The sequence below is a fragment of the Pituophis catenifer genome, unplaced genomic scaffold (genome assembly GCF_029215685.1).
Source record: "Pituophis catenifer annectens isolate HBS135680 unplaced genomic scaffold, rPitCat1.0.hap2 SCAF_2, whole genome shotgun sequence".
Taxonomy (NCBI): Eukaryota; Metazoa; Chordata; class Lepidosauria; order Squamata; family Colubridae; genus Pituophis; species Pituophis catenifer.
Genome location: NW_027256882.1, coordinates 224,768,591 through 224,785,389, shown reverse-complemented (window position 1 = coordinate 224,785,389; position 16,799 = coordinate 224,768,591). Strand labels below are relative to the sequence as shown.

Here is a 16,799-nt window from a genome sequence, read left to right as displayed (position 1 = left end):
CACTGGTAGGTATGCTATCACTTAAAGTGTTTAAATCAATTTATGAAAGTAATAGCTAGTAGATTTAACTTTTTTAAAAAGATAACATTGAAATATAAAAGAATGTAACTGTGTACTATCTCTCTTCCTATCCCAGCCCAGTGTGCTAATTGTAAGCTACAAAGAAACACTAAAAGCTGTGTCGCAATTTGGACATTATGACCAAGCTGAATGGAAGCCTGACAGTACCACAATAGCTGTTTCGGTAAGTAAAGAAGCTTGTATAGAGAGATTTGATGATTCTAATAGAGAGACATTTCACATAACGTTTTATTGAAACGGATAGAAAATTAAAAAGTAAATTTAAAATGTAGATTGAGTTGGTATCTATATTTTTCATATATATTTTTTGTTTAGAGCAACCATGATCTGAAAGTTAGGTGCCATCTCTTTAAGCTGTCATCAGTTAGGGCTGTTACACAAGGCTATCACAAGTCCTTTGGGCTCTCTTTTTTGTCTTTCCTCCAAGTATGTTGGATAAAAAATTCAGTGTCCTATGCTTCCAGAAACAATTTACATCTGAATTTGGGGTTGCATTATGCTTCATAAAACCATCATTCTTCATAAAGACATACATTCTGAATTTTTAGTATCTCATTCAAACATGTATTCACATCTTTAAATTGTATTAATTTTTGTAATATATTAAACACAAATACAGCAATAATAGGACAGCCTCTTAGAGGTGAAACATGCTTACTTCATTTTCTGTTAAGATTTGAAACTCTTTATTTTAATTCTTTAATATATTCCTGTAATTTGTCAGTGCAATCTTAAGGTTCTCTGAATGATGCACAGGGAGATTGTGAGGCCATAGTTATCCTCCATTGTTTACTTGCTTGATTGGCTAATTTTATTCAGAATCAGAGTTGGCCATTAGCTGTTTTTTTACTCATTACATTCCAAAGCACTATTTTAAGGCAGTTTTTATTTGTATATATTTGTGTCAAAGTTGTGAAAACATTTAATTTTTTTTAAGAATGGCAAGATTAGATTTGGATTGCTTAAAAAAACTGATATCATTCTTCTGGGTTGCTGTAGCTTTCCATAATGACAATTGCTATTTTTTGGAAAAATTTATATCTAAATCTATATCTGTTTACTTATACAAATTCCAATGAAAGTTAGTGGTAGCTTCTTAAAATTATATAACTGAATATAAAATAATAACAAGTTGGAATAATAATTGTTACAGAAAAATGTAGGTTAAATATGTCAAAGTCAGCCTTTTTCATGTCAGTATAAACAGAACTGAACCTTGTAACAGTATCAACTTGTATGGCAAATGGAACTCAAGAATGTGCATCTATGCTGATGTCAGGTTGATACTTCTACTACATAGTGTTGTCTTACACTTTCTTGTAGCATGACATAGCAAATGAATAAATTATTTAAAGACAGATAATGGTAAAGAATGCAAAATTAAGTAGACAGTGCTATCTTGTTCCTTTTGTTTCTTTCAAACACTGAATTTAATTAGAACATAATCTGGAAATTGTAATACATACTTAGATATATAAATAAATCTGTCTATTTTTGGATTTATAGTAGTTTTGCTTCAAATATTGAAGAAAGTATTACTAGGAGCAGCTGTGGAAATATGCTTTCCTTCTCTATCATATTCTTAATTGAAAAACAGGAAACCATGCTTGGAAAGAAACCTGAAACCTTTATATTTTTTTTCTCCCTCTATCTTTGAGAAATATATTAAATTATTTAATTTAAGGAATCTAGTAAACATTCTTTTAATGTCTATTTTTGATTTAGAGTCCATTTTAGTTTAAATTTTGGGGAAAATGCTTATTAGTATTGTGGGCAGTTACCCATCAAATGGGGAGGTTGGGATTAAATAAATAAATAAAACAACATACTGAAACTAAAAAATTAAAATTCAAAAATCAGGTGTTCAAACTGTGATATTGTGTCCCCCCCCCCTTCTTTCTATCTTAAGGTTTTCTTAAACTTTTTTTTTGCCATTAATTTGGCTAAAATATAAAACTAAAATATAAAACTTCTTCTCACAATAGAGGTGAAAATCTTTTCATTAAGAAAACAAATGATTATTCCCCATTAAGTCAGAATTAAGATTGTTTGAATATTGGGGAAAATTAATAAAGTCCATAGGAGTTTAGGGTTAAGTATATGGGCAGCAAACTAAATTAGTCATGTGTGTACACACACACACACACACACACACACACACACACACACACACACGTTCAACAGTATTAAAAATGTGCTTGATTTATGCTGGTCAATGAACATAATAAAGTTTGATTTGATTTGACTTACAAGTAGACCTTGAGTTATGATCACAATTGACACTGGAACTACTGTCATCAGTTGGTATGGTTATATAGCAACACATTACATAATCACAGACTTATGACAGCAATCCTGTTGCTTCGTATTATAGTCATTAACTGAGAATTGTGGATCATTAAGCGAGTATCCATCCCAATCAAACCATTCTGGGCTTGGTCCCTCAGCTTTTCCACTAAATGTTTTTAGTACACATGGTTCTCTAGCCTCGCCCAATAGGAAGATGCAAATAAGAATGCCAGCCAATGGGGGAGTCTGGAGGTAATTTCACCCAATGGGAAAGTATCATTAGCTCAGGGAACATTTGCAGGGATAAGGAGGAGATAGGCAGGTGGGGGAAATGAAGGGCCCCTGCAGTTATAAGTTTGGGTGAACCACCAAGGGCCTTAATTATGAACACATAACCATAGGATTACATGGGGGCATTGCAGTGGCTATAATTTTGGGCATGGATGATACGTCTCTTCATTCAGTGCTGTCATAATTTCAAATGGCCATAGAAAAAATGGTTGTAGTTGAGGACTACCTATTTTCATTTTTCCCCCTGAGTATAACATTCCATATGTTTTAAATATATGGAGTTTAAATTACTGACAGCTCTGATTTTTTGAAAAACTTTTAAATCTATGCATTTTTTAATTTTGTCTATCTTAACTTTCAGACTGCAAATGGATACATATTATTTTTCAATCTTATTTCTGCAAGAGACAAATACCTGTATGAGCCAGTCTATCCCAAGTAAGTTTTGCTGTAAATCTTTTATTTGTTCCACTGTACAGGGTTACATGTACAATACCCAGGGCTGGGCTTCAGATCCTTTAGCAACAGGTTCACTTCCCTGTTGCTGGGTGGGCATGGCTATGGTGGGCGTGGCCTAGTTGGCCACCTGCACCACAGCGGGAGGGGGTCATGTTTTTCACCCTCCCCAGGCTACGGAGGTTTTCCTTGAGCCTCCGGGAGGGCAAAAACAACTTCCCCCAGAATCCGAAGGCCTTCTGGAGGCCAGAAACAGGCCCATTTTTGGACTTCTGGAGTCTCCTGGTAGGCCCGTGTTTTGCCCTCCCAGACTTTCTGCGCGGCCCCTGCACTTACCTGGAATGATGAATGGGCCGCGTGGAGATTCCTGGGGCGTGGTGGGCGTGGCCAGCCAAGGGTGGCATTTGGGGTTTTGCTGAACCCTGGTGATCCTTGGCTAGAGGATCGCCCAAACCCCCAGGAGCCCACCCCTGACAATACCACAGAAACAAATATCTAGTTGCACAATAGGAATTTTCCTTTATTTTCCTTCCCATCCCTCCCTGATTTGTTTTGGTACTTTAACATTTTGCTGAAAATATTATTTTTGATCCAGAAAACTATTTATACAGGAAAATATACAGAAAGACACAGAAATTTGCTTTTTGTATGACATAAAAATATGGATATATTAGTAATGTATACAGTATATTTGCCAATTCTTTTTACTCCATAATATGAAATTTTAAAATTATGTTTTAACAGCAGGCACTTGAAAATTCTATTGAATAAGTATAAATAAGAAAAAATACATATCTGGATCAGTTGTCTAGAGAAAGGGTGAACAGGTTTCAAGCATATTCAGAAGTTGGCAGTGGTTTGTTAGAAGTGGTTTGTTGGTTCAGTGTATTGGCAGTGGTTTGTTGTTCAGTACATTCAGAAGTGTTAGGTAAATTAGCCAATATCTAGTTACTCCAATAATTGTCATTTTAACACTTCATATGAAGTGTTACATTGTAATAAAGCATTGCTTTAATAGCTATGATGAATTGCTATGATGGCATAAGAATGATACTAAGCCACTATTTTTTTTAACAATTTTTTTTTTTTTAAGACAGACAAACGATTTAATACATCAATCCTCCCTTCCCTGTGATGCCTCGGTGTTATCTTCTAGGCTTCTTTTCCATCTTCCATAAATTTCTTCTATCTTCATATTCATCCAAACCATTCTAACATTTCATTCTAAATCAATATTATAGTCATCATTTATACACAATTATAGTATCAATCATTTATATCTCTTTTCCAACCAACTATAAAAATAATTCCATGTTTTAAAATATTCTAATTCTTCCTTATCTTTAATCATCAAAGTTAATCTATTCATTTCTGCAGTCTAAATTTTTTTTATTACTTCTTCTTCCAAAGGTATTTTCTCTGATTTCCTATTTTGAGCATACACAATTCTTGCAGCTGTTATTACATGTATAATCAAATATACATTTTCCTTCCTAATATTTTCTGCAAAGATACCCAGTAGGAACAACTTTGGTTTAAATTCAATACGTTGTTGTATCATTTCTTCCAGCCAGATTTTAATCTTGTACCAAAAATTTTTTGCTTCGGGACAAGTCCACCACATATGATAATAAGATCCTGGTGTTTGATGACATTTCCATTTCATTAAGCCACTATCTTGAATTAGTTGCATCTAAGGCAAATTAATTAATTTGGGGATATATAAAACTCCCCAGTTTGGAATAGTACTTTCAGGAGAACTTTGGAACATTCTGTAATTCTTCCACATCAGAGTATACTTTTTCCAGGATAATGATGTCCCAGGGATGGTCTATGGCTGAAATGGAAGATTTAAGAGTTTTCCAGAATTGTTTGTGAAGCAGTGAGCTCTTCAGCATCCTTATAATGAAATCTTAGTTGAACATTTTAATATTTACCACTTGGTTCCTTAATTTGGGTATGAAGAACAGGGATAATAAAGTTTTAGAAATCAATCTGCATTAAAAAAATCAATTTCATTTAATAACAATCTGCCATTGTGTTTTGACCATTTTGTGTTTACTTCATATTAATAAACAGAATTCTATTAATTTCCTTCTTTCACTATGTTAAGAGATTAGCTAATTTTTAGGGAAGTGAACTACCATAAATAATGTGAGAATGTAACAACTCCAAATATTCCTTCTCCTAATATCAAATTGTGTCCTGCGATTTTGAAAATTTTTTAGTTTTCAGCCAAAAATTAAATACTTTATGCTTTTGATTAATACCATACTCACCTTCAGAAACTCTTATCATCACTGCTGCTTCTAGTATTAATACTCTGTCAATATTGAAAAAAAAAACTTGTAAATCTATTATGGAAAAATGACAATCATCTTGGACAATAACTTAATTGTTTGGAAAGGCTATACATGAAATATGTTTATGATAGAAGTAGGGATACATATGTAGTTCAGAAATGCTCAGGCTTTATAAATAAATTTCTAAGAGTATTATAAAACGTTTTTGCTGAAAATCCTTCATTATATCTCCTTGTAATAGAATTACAATTTCTATACAATGAATGCATATAAAGCATTTTATATAGAATCATTTGTTGTTTTTGCCTTCTGTCATTCATGTGTTCTTTAGATCTTCCTTTTCATTTCTCCTAATTTTTAGACATCTATGATAAGAGACTGCAGAAATACAGCTCTTGTTGATGTTGCAACATAGATGAAACATTCTTTCCTGCTTCTGTCACCAACTTACATTCAGAGTTTAAAGGTCAAAGCTATTGAAGTACTAAAATAAGTTCACAAGGCAATTTTGTGTGTCTGAGTATTTTAAAGGGGTGTGATCATCTTATATCTTTCAACTTTTTCAGTGGCTATCAACAAAGAAAAAAAGAATAAGTGGAACCATTTCTGTTAAAGCAGGGGTCCTCAAACTTTTTGAACAGGGGGCCGATTCATGGTCCCTCAGACTGTTGTGGGGGGAGCTAGACCGGCTGGGTGGGCATGGCTAGATGGTCATGTGACTGGGTGGGCGTGGCCAATTTAGCAGTCCATTTTGCCTTTTTCCTTACTGTACTTGGTCAACCCAAGGGAATCTATTTACTTAAGACCCCCCCCCCAAGGGAAAAAGAGTGCAAACTTTCTTGCCACTTGCCTAACTTCATTACAACAGCAGCTTCAGGTTCCTTAAAATAGGCCATTAAAAAAAGAATAAAACAAACAGGATTTCCTTCAAAATAACTCCTGATCATATGTTTCAGATGACCTGTGAGTGCCTTCCAGCAGGGGAGGCAGCCAGGGGAGGTCTAGGAGACCAGACTCCTTTTTTGAATTATTTGGGATTACAGGGCTAAAGATATTTTAAGACTGGAAGAGAATTCACAAACTGATTTGCTTTTTCCCACACTTGTGCATTTGTATACACACACATGAATATCTACCAAAATTGTTCAGCAACCAATTTGGTGGATGTATATATGGTAAGAATCAAAACAGTGGGTGAATTCAAGAAAGGTTGTAAAATGAGACAAAACTCACTTAACTGTCTCACTTAACAACAGAAATGTTGGGCTCAACTGTGGTCATAAATCTAGGACTACCTGTACAAGATAGTTTACAAGTACATATTTATTGCCTTATTTCTTTCATGTCTAAGAATACATATTTAGCACATAAATTCTATCTTTCACTATCACACTAAAATCAAGGTAAGTAAGAAAGAAAATACCAAATGTACAAGGTACCTCTTGTTTACCTAGAATTAGAATGGACAAGGATTGCTTGATCTACACAGTACATCATCTCATAACTTACTGACATGTATTTTGTTTTCTTTTTTTGCTGTTACACAGGACATCTTAATTAAGCTTGTTGACTGTTTTAAAATGAGGTTACCAAGAATTATTTCTTATTGGGGGCTTCAACATATTTCAGTTTTATTGTTTTTTTATATTTTATACATAGTTGTCATTTTGCATTGTCTTTGTATTTGAGTGAAACTGAAATGCATTTAAGATGCTAGTATTCTGATTTATCAAATAGTTTTGTTCTTTTGGGTTTTTAAAAATGTGTTTATTGCATTATTCTCTCATAAAATTAAGCAGCTGGCTGTATTCCTAACTATTTTATCTATTGGTTTTGACTGCTTTTCAGTTGAGGCTACTGACAGTGGGGCAAAAAAGTATTTAGTCAGCCACCAATTGTGCAAGTTCTTCCACTTAAAAAGATGAGAGAGGCCTGTAATTGACATCATAGGTAGACCTCAACTATGAGAGACAAAATGAGAAAACAAATCCAGACAATCACATTGTCTGATTTGGAAAGAATTTATTTGCAAATTATGGTGGAAAATAAGTATTTGATCACCTACAAACAAGCAAGATTTCTGGCTCTCACAGACTTGTAACTTCTTCTTTAAGAGGCTCCTCTGTCCTCCACTCATTACCTGTATTAATGGCACCTGTTTGAACTTGTTATCAGTATAAAAGACACCTGTCCACAACCTCAAACAGTCACACTCCAAACTCCACTATGGTGAAGACCAAAGAGCTGTCAAAGGACACCAGAAACAAAATTGTAGACCTGCACCAGGCTGGGAAGACTGAATCTGCAATAGGCAAGCAGCTTGGTGTGAAGAAATCAACTGTGGGAGCAATAATTAGAAAATGGAAGACAGACAAGACTGATAATCTCCCTCGATCTGGGGCTCCACGCAAGATCTCACCCTATGGGGTCAAAATGATCACAAGAACGGTGAGCAAAAATCCCAGAACCACACGGGGGGACCTAGTGAATGACCTGCAGAGAGCTGGGACCAACGTAACAAAGGCTACCATCAGTAACACACTATGCCACCAGGGACTCAGATCCTGCAGTGCCAGACGTGTTCCCCTGCTTAAGCCAGTACATGTTTGGGCCCGTCTGAAGTTTGCTAGAGAGCATTTGGATGATCTAGAAGAGGATTGGGAGAATGTCATATGGTCAGATGAAACCAAAGTAGAACTGTTTGGTAGAAACACAACTCGTCGTGTTTGGAGGAGAGAGAATGCTGAGTTGCATCCAAAGAACACCATACCTACTGTGAAGCGTGGGGGTGGCAACATCATACTTTGGGGCTGTTTCTTGCAAAGGGACCAGGACAACTGATCCGTGTACAGGAAAGAATGAATGGGGCCATGTATCGTGAGTGCAAACCTCCTTCCATCAGCAAGGGCATTGAAGGTGAAACGTGGCTGGGTCTGTCAGCATGACAATGATCCCAAACACACCGCCCGGACAACGAAGGAGTGGCTTCGTAAGAAGCATTTCAAGGTCCTGGAGAGGTCTAGCCAGTCTCCAGATCTCAACCCTATAGAAAACCTTTGGAGGGAGTTGAAAGTCCGTGTTGCCCAGTGACAGCCCCAAAACATCACTGCTCCAGAGGAGATCTGCATGGAGGAATGGGCCAACATACCAGCAACAGTGTGTGTCAACCTTGTGAAGACTTACAGAAAACGTTTGACCTCTGTCATTGCCAACAAAGGATATATAACAAAGTATTGAGATGAACTTTTGATATTGACCAAATACTTATTTTCCACCATAATTTGCAAATAAATTCTTTCCAAATCAGACAATGTGATTGTCTGGATTTGTTTTCTCATTTTGTCTCTCATAGTTGAGGTCTACCTATGATGACAATTACAGGCCTCTCTCATCTTTTTAAGTGGGAGAACTTGCACAATTGGTGGCTGACTAAATACTTTTTTGTATTGTAATGTATTGTATTGTAATGTAATTCATTTCATTTATTGTTGACTTTTTTTTTCTTTCTAGATTCTTAAATAACTTTGTAATATGTCCAGTGTCTTCCTAGCCTGTTGTAATGAGTTATATACTTTTACAATCCAATGCAATAAACTGAAGGGATGCTATATATTTTGGACTGAGTGTCTTTCAGAAATCAGTACTCATCCCTATTTAATGTAACAATGTAGTCAGTCTTCTTCTGAAGAACAGTGTGTAGTGTCTTTGCTATTATATCATTATTATAAAATGTGATTAATGAAATGTTAATTACAATCTCTCTGTGTTAGCTGGAGTAGCAGATTGCTCTTAGCCTAGATGCAGGGCCGGATTTAGATGAAAAGAGGCTCTAGGCTATTCCACTTATGAGGCCCTTTCACCAGTGGTGGGATTCAATTTTTTTAACAACAGGTTCTGTGGGCGTGGCTTAGTTGGGGGTGTGTGGCTTGGCAATCATGTGACTGGGTTGGCATGGCTAGCTGGTCACGTGACTGTGTAGGCGTGGGTAGCTCATCATGTGGGTGGGCGTGGCTATGTGCATAGACTTTTTTCAGAGGGCTGAAAAAAGTCATTTCTGACTGGGCCTAGCACTTTTGACTGGTCCTCACACTTATGACCATCCTCACATTTATGCCCGTGCAGCTTTCTTAACAACCATGTCACTCATTTCACAACTGCTTCTCTTCACCATGGTGACAAGATAGGGCAAAAACGTAAAATGTGAGGACAGTCGTAAGTTCGAGGACTGGTCAAAAGTGCAAGGACCAGTCAGAAATAACTTTTTCAGCCCTCTGAGTAGTCCATATGCATAAAAGGATACAGCAATAGAGAGGGATGAAGGAAGGGAAGGGAAATTAGAGTAGGAGAGAAAGGGAGGAAGAGAGGAGGAGAAGGAGAAAGGAAGAGGAAGTAGGGAGGAGAAGAAGAGGGGGAGGAAGAGAAAGTAAGGAAAGAAAAGAAAAGAGAGAGGTGGTAGGTTTGAGGAGAAAGATTGCTGTACAATAAAAAAGATGAAAGGGAAGAAAGCCAATCCCAAACAAATATAAAGATATTAAGATAAAGAATGAATTGTTAAACTTTAAAGAATAAAAGAGAACAAATATGAATAAATAACAATTAGAAACACACATACAAACATACAATGTATTTTCTTTGAACAGAGTATTTGGCCGGTTCACAAATTTAAACAGTGTTTAGTCATTTCAATTAAATTTACAATTTCTATATTTCCTTTTTGCCATATTTATTCCTCATCTATTTTTGTAAAAAACCAATATTACCCTTCATCCTCATCTCTAATCTTAATCAAATTCAATTTTTCCCTTCTATTCTATATTATACCCCTTCCCATTGTCATCTATTTTTATATCCATCCTCACATTGGTTAATTATGTAATATTAGTTGTTTAATATAAATTCAACATTTTAATATAAATCAATTAGTTATATAACTACCTTTTTGTATATTAATCAATATGAACATGAATATTCCAATTATTTCCATGCAATCCAATTTCTTACAAATCAATTAATTATATTTACCAATAATAATAAACCAAATAATTTCCCCCATATATTCCTCCAAACCACAACTTAACCATTTCTGCTTTCAGAAATATACAATTAATACTATCTCAATTATTACAATTCCCTAGTTAAATAGAGCTTTTTTTCTTTTGTGTTTTAAAATGCTGAACTCTCCTCTTTTTCCCTAAATTTCCCATTGTTTGCACCTACCTTTTTTGGTGAGGAAAAAGAAAAGAATTCTGCCTGCCTAATTTTCCAACCTTGCAGCAACAGCAAAGCAGTTTCAGTTTCGTTTCTCAGCATAGGTAGGGGAAAAAAATCAGCACTCTTTGCAAGGAAGCAGAAGAGCCTTGAGCAAAACAGCCGAGACAAATCAGCTGAGAGCCAGGAGGCCAATTAGCCTATGCTGAAGCTCCATGGGCCAATAAAATTACAAAAAAACATCGAACCCTTTGTTAAATTGCTGGCTCCCCCGCCCCTCGCCCACCACTATTTATTGGCAATAAATAGTGGTGCGGAGGGGCGGGGCAAGCCAGCAATTTAACAAAGGGTTCGGCTGCACCACTAGCTCTAGGGCGGCCCTTTGAATCCCCGGGGCAAGAATTTGAAGGTTTTTTTTCCTCTAGCCATCGGAGGCAGCAATAGATTGGGAGTGGGCGGGGTAAGCGAACGGCCGGCAATCCAACAGAGCAGAGAGTGAGGGTGAGTGAAGGCGTGGAAGCTGCTTTCTCCATCCTGCTCTCTTGCGTCCGGAGCCGGTGGGGAACCACGTGGCAGCCCACGTGGATCCCAGGCAGCGGAACTCAGGGTAGGGAAGGGGTGGGCAATTGTGGCTCTTTTATAACCTGTGGCCTTCAACTCCCAGAATTCCTGAGACAGCCAAGCTGTCCACAGGTTGTAAAAGAGCCACAATTGCCTACCCCTGGCTACCGTAGGCTGGCGCCGCGCGGGTGGGAGTCGAGGGGCGGGCGAGCCAGCAATTTAACAAAGGGTTCGGCCGAACCCCCTAGAACCCCCAGAATCCCACCACTGTGTAGGCCCCTCTTGATCTTGAGGCCCTAGGCTGAAGCCTAGTTAGCCTATAGGAAAATCCGGCCCTGCCTAGATGTTTCTGCAAGTGTTTGATCATGGGAGTGAAATTTAGAGGAGAGCAGAGTAGAAAGAGAACAGGATGCTTTCTGACTGCAGGAATTCTCTCTCACTTTAAAAAGGCTCTTTAAATTCTACTGAAACCTGATTGTTATTCAGTATTTGTTCTATGATAGTATTATCTTATTGATTTGACTGCATTTTTCTGTTTGAAGTATACATTTAAGTTTCATATGTTGAATTTAGAAGGACTTGGACTCCCACATTAATACATTATATTTCAAAGTGGTCAGTTCTTATTTGATTATCTGAAAATAATCAGTACACGATGAGAAATTATTATGGTTCATAGTTAATGGTAATGGTTTTTCTATTGAAGCAGTATTTTTCATAAATTACTTACAAGAACAATTTGCATGGTATGATAAAGTATTGCCTTTAAGGTAATTTAGAGCCTATTCCAGCTGGACTAACTCTTATCCCTGAAATGATCTCTCCCAATACCTTGTGGATCAGATCCTGAACATTTGTTAATTTTTGAAAAACAGTATTTCACTGCAAAATACTTAAAAATTATTTTGACGTTTGATATAATCAAATATGTGATACTAAGACAATCAAATATTCATAGCTTTCCAGAAAGATTATCTTTGCAAGCCTGAGTTTTATGCAAAATAGCTCCCACAGTTCCTGTAACTAGATCACAATCTAATCAGTGTTTTAAAATCATAAAGACTGAAGACTTACTTTATGCTCAGAAAGATACTATCTAATCAACAACAGCTGTATGTTGCAATCTGAAAGAGCTTGAAAGAAATTTTCATCAAGAAAAGCTTATCTGTGCAGAAAACACAGATTTGTTTATTTCAATTATTTGTATCACAATTTTCATAATCAAAACCATAAAAGACTTTACAAAGAAAAAAGAAAAAAATAAAGTAATATCTCCATGAGTAGAGGAATCTCAATGCCATCCAGTAATTTGGGGTTGAAGAGCATCTCCTTATAGCTTGCTTTGGTTGCTGGAGGAAAAATGTGAATTAGACTGAGTATTGGTCTCCTCAGGCCTTTTTTTTATAAGAATTGTTTTCAGGACCACAGCTTGTAATATAAATGTGGGTGGGTGTTTGGAATGTTTTGCTTTACTATGTATCTTCTCCTCAGATCAAGATTTATTTTAAGAACTTATTTTAAGGATTTATTTAACCACAGACTAAATTAGTATGTTAATATATAGAACTTGGGAGGGAAATGAATTAAGCACTGTTGGTTCTTTTTTTAAAAGAGGAAGCCCCCATCTGAAAGGAACACCATATTATAAGGAAGAACAATGCGCTCCATCATTAAATCTAGAGAAGAAACAAGTGCTAGATTTACAAGCAGCTATTACCAGGTACAGTGACTAATAATTCATATATTTAAATTCTTTACCAGAACAGCAGGAAATAAGGTGATTAATAATGCAGCATATAGTATAATTAAGAGTAGAAGTGAATAATACCAGCTTTAGAGTATCAATTTTCTTGGCAGTTCCTCAGAATCTTTAGTAAACCTTATCATCATCTGCTATCTAATTTTTTTAATCAGAAATGCTACAACTATCCCCACCAAACAATTTCTGGAAAAAAAAACTTACATATTGTTATTTATCAGTTTGACTGCCGTCTCATTCAGAAAGTGACTCACAGTGAATACAAAATAATACTAAAACATGTGCTATCTTATTTCTAGACATATTGTTTATAATAATCATTTTTGTGGTTACATGCCTAATTCAAATGCAATTAATTTACTGTTGAATAACATGAAATTTTATTTTAAAATGTGAATGATACAGGTTGATTTTTTTTCATTGAAAATAACGTACAGAAGTTCACTCTCTGCAAACAATACAAGATTGCAAAATAGCTTCCTTGAATAGTAGATAGAGTTATATTTTACCAGTTTTGTTATGAATATGAATTTTCTGCACTACGTATTGAAAATGAATATGTTGTGCAGTATGTTTCAAATATTCTCAGAATAGCTATTTTCAGACCATTTGTCCTTTTTGGTTTTTCAAAGCACTCTGAATTTATGAAATTATTTTCAGCAAAATTAAATGGCCATTTTTTCTTGTTTCTAATTTTCTATTTAATTGGGACATTTTGAATTTCTTTAATTCTGATAAAACGATGATTGTTCATCATTAGTGTTATTGATAGTAGAACATGGTAGTTCAGTTCAGTGTATTTGTAATGAGAAGTAGTATAGAAACATTTTTAATAAATAATAAAATAAAAATTGGAATAAATGCTTCTGTTTATTCTGTATGTAGTAATGCAATATTTTTTCCTTAGTATTTTTTTTTTTATTTTGGAAACTCAGAATATATCAATTACCGTATTTTTTGGAGTAAGACGCAGCTTAGTTTTTGGGGAGGAAAATAGGAAAAAATCTGCCTACCAGGTATTCATCTGGCTAGTGTCCTTAGTCTGGTCAGCTTCAGCACATTAGTTTGCTGGTTTTGATCCCCTGCTTGGGGATCAAAAACAGCTTCTAAAGCACAGCTGAGAGAGAGCAGCAATGAGAAAAGCAGGCAAAGCATAGAGATCGCTTCACTTGCTAGCGTCTCATTAGGGCTGAAAAAAAGCTTCGAAAAAGCTACATTCAGAGTATAAGACGCAGCCAAATTTTCAGCCTCTTTTGGGGGGGAGGAAAGTGTATCTTATACTCTGAAAAATATGGTCGTCTTCCAAATATCTCTAATCATTCTTGATATATTGAGGGGAATAATTGTATGGGTGATAGCACTGGTGTTCATAGTCATACTGTAACTATTTTGAGTATTAAAATAGTTAAAATGGCAGTTGTTATGAGTCTAACTGCCCCCTGCCCCCAAACCCGTGGATGCTATCGACTAGTTGTTAGCTAAATAAAAGAAGGGTGTTCACAGATCTCTATCAATTGCCAAGAGCTCTAGTTTATCTACAAATAAGCATGGAATTGATCATTAACAGTCAGGATACCACTGGTGCCAACAACAATACTTTTGTAGTCTACTGCTGGCTGTAGTTTGAAATATCACCCCTTCTGTTTTTTTTTGTGAAATTTAGATTATATAACAAAAACAGGACTGAGTTTTGCTACCTTTCAAGCATCATAGCCCCATTTCATTTCAAACATTTTAACACTTCAGCAAATTTCTATTTCAACATTTAAGACATGGTTTTAGTTTAGAAAATATGTAATTTTGAATTAATTTTTTACTAAATCTTTTCAGCGTGGCATTCCTGAAATAAGATCAATATATTTTGTGGATTGAAAAATGTCCCAACAATATTCAAAGTATCTAAAGAAAATTCTGAATTTATAAGAAATATAGATCCTGCAAGAGAGGACTTTTGAACTTCCAAATGTTATTTCATGAGTGTGTGTGTGTGTGTGTGTGATACTATTTGGACAGATTCTGTATATCTTTTCCTGCAGCAACACTGAGTGTCAGGACATGGATACTCCTAAAGTCTTTGCACTGTACAACTAATCCTCACTTATGAAACACAAAATCTGTCACTAAGCAAAGTGGTTGTTAATTGAAATGCTACGTGATTGCACTGACTTACATTAGTTCTACCGGTGGTTCTTAAGTGAATCACCACAAGTTGTTAAGTGCAATGTCATGTGACTGCAACTTGCAAGTTCTTGTGACTTCCCTGTTGATTTTGCTTGTTGCAAGCTGGCTGAGGAGGTTGCAAATAGCGATCACGTGACCATAGGATGCCTCAACCATTGTAAATGTGCACTGGTTGTCAAGTGCCTAAATTGCAATCATGTGACTTTGGGGATGCTGTGATGGCCGCAACTTTGAGGACTGGTTATAAGCCTCCTTTTTCAATGGCATCATATCTTTGATCAGTCTCTGAACAAGCAGTCAACGGACCACTTGTATATAGTCTGTACTATATTTATGTAAAAGTACAAATATCCATGATTTCAATTGCCAATACAGGTTTTGAACCCCTTTGAATTCCCACTGCCTTCCTTTGTGTGGCAAGTCCCAAAGAGGGCAAATCTGGTCTTGTAACGCCTCCTAGTGGTGACCAGTGTAACTGAAAACACAATATATACATTGTATAAAAATAGAACATTTTCCTTTTCCCTTAAAGTGAAGGGGATGGAAATCATGTAAAACCTTGTATACGTGCAAGCATGAAATAATGTAACATCACATCTCTCTTGGCTCTGAAAGCTTAATAGAAGATGAACTGTATATACCTTTTGATTAATTTCAGATAGTTGGGAAGCTCTAAAGTAGCACCCAAAGATCTGTGTCTGATTTATTCTGCTTCTCTTAGCAGAATGCAGGGCTACTTTCAAAAGTTCTTGTCCTTCTGCCTCTACATCCAGCTCCAAAAAGTTGGAGAATTATTTAGAGCAGATCTTGGAGGTGGTGGTAATGTTGGCTTATGTCTGCAAAAATGTTGAAAAATTTAAAGAGAATTGATATATTGGTAAGAATGACATTTCTTTTGTATCAGATGTCTGATAAAACAATGTGCCTTGCTTGTAGTTTACAGTCCATGCTAGAAGATCTGATCATTGCTACGGCTGATGGTCTTCTACATCTTATTCACTGGGATGGTTTGACAAATGGAAGGAAAGCCATAAATCTCAATACAGTACCATTTTCAGTGGATCTACATTCATCTAGAGGTATTTCTTATCTATCTATCTATAGATATATAGATATATATAAACAAAAAACCACTCACGCATCATCACAAAATCTCCAGAACCGTAAAGCCTACAAACTTGAAATTTGCCACATATGTTCCTCTTGGCTTCTAGGTGCTCACTAAGAAAGGATTTTTCAAAATGACCATCAGAACATTAGTATTTCCTATATTATTTTAACACGCTCTGATGCTAGGAAGTTCTACTCCCCCTCTCCACCTGACAAGAAATCTGTTCCAAATGCAAAACACAAGCAGAGGACAGGAGTTTCAGTTTCAGTTTTACTTTCACAGCAGCAAGCAGGGGATAGGATAGGGGAGGTTTGTATGGGGCAAGGCTGAGGGAGAGAAGGGAATAGGATAGGGGAGGCTCTGTGGGGTAAGGCTGAGGGAGAAAAGGGGGATTGGATAGGCTTCTGTGGGGCAAGGTTGAGGGAGAGAAGGGGAGAGGAGAGGCCAGTCATAACTACTCATTAATTTTCAAGCTGTAAGGTCGATTTATCAAGCCTGATCACATAGTTTCGTAGTGGAGCACGGGTATTCAGCTAGTTTCTTATATTACATAGAAATA

General features: G+C 36.1%; 1 protein-coding gene across 1 annotated transcript in view; it reads left to right on the top strand.

The window, feature by feature from the left end:
* The window catches only part of RIC1 (RIC1 homolog, RAB6A GEF complex partner 1), a 52,319-nt gene that overhangs the window by 10,891 nt on the left and 24,629 nt on the right, over window positions 1-16,799 (top strand). The window contains exons 2-5 of the mRNA XM_070938607.1: window positions 137-244; window positions 3,023-3,099; window positions 12,802-12,909; window positions 16,066-16,208. Of these exons, the coding sequence (XP_070794708.1) occupies window positions 137-244; window positions 3,023-3,099; window positions 12,802-12,909; window positions 16,066-16,208 (436 nt within the window). The remainder of the gene's footprint in view (window positions 1-136; window positions 245-3,022; window positions 3,100-12,801; window positions 12,910-16,065; window positions 16,209-16,799) is intronic.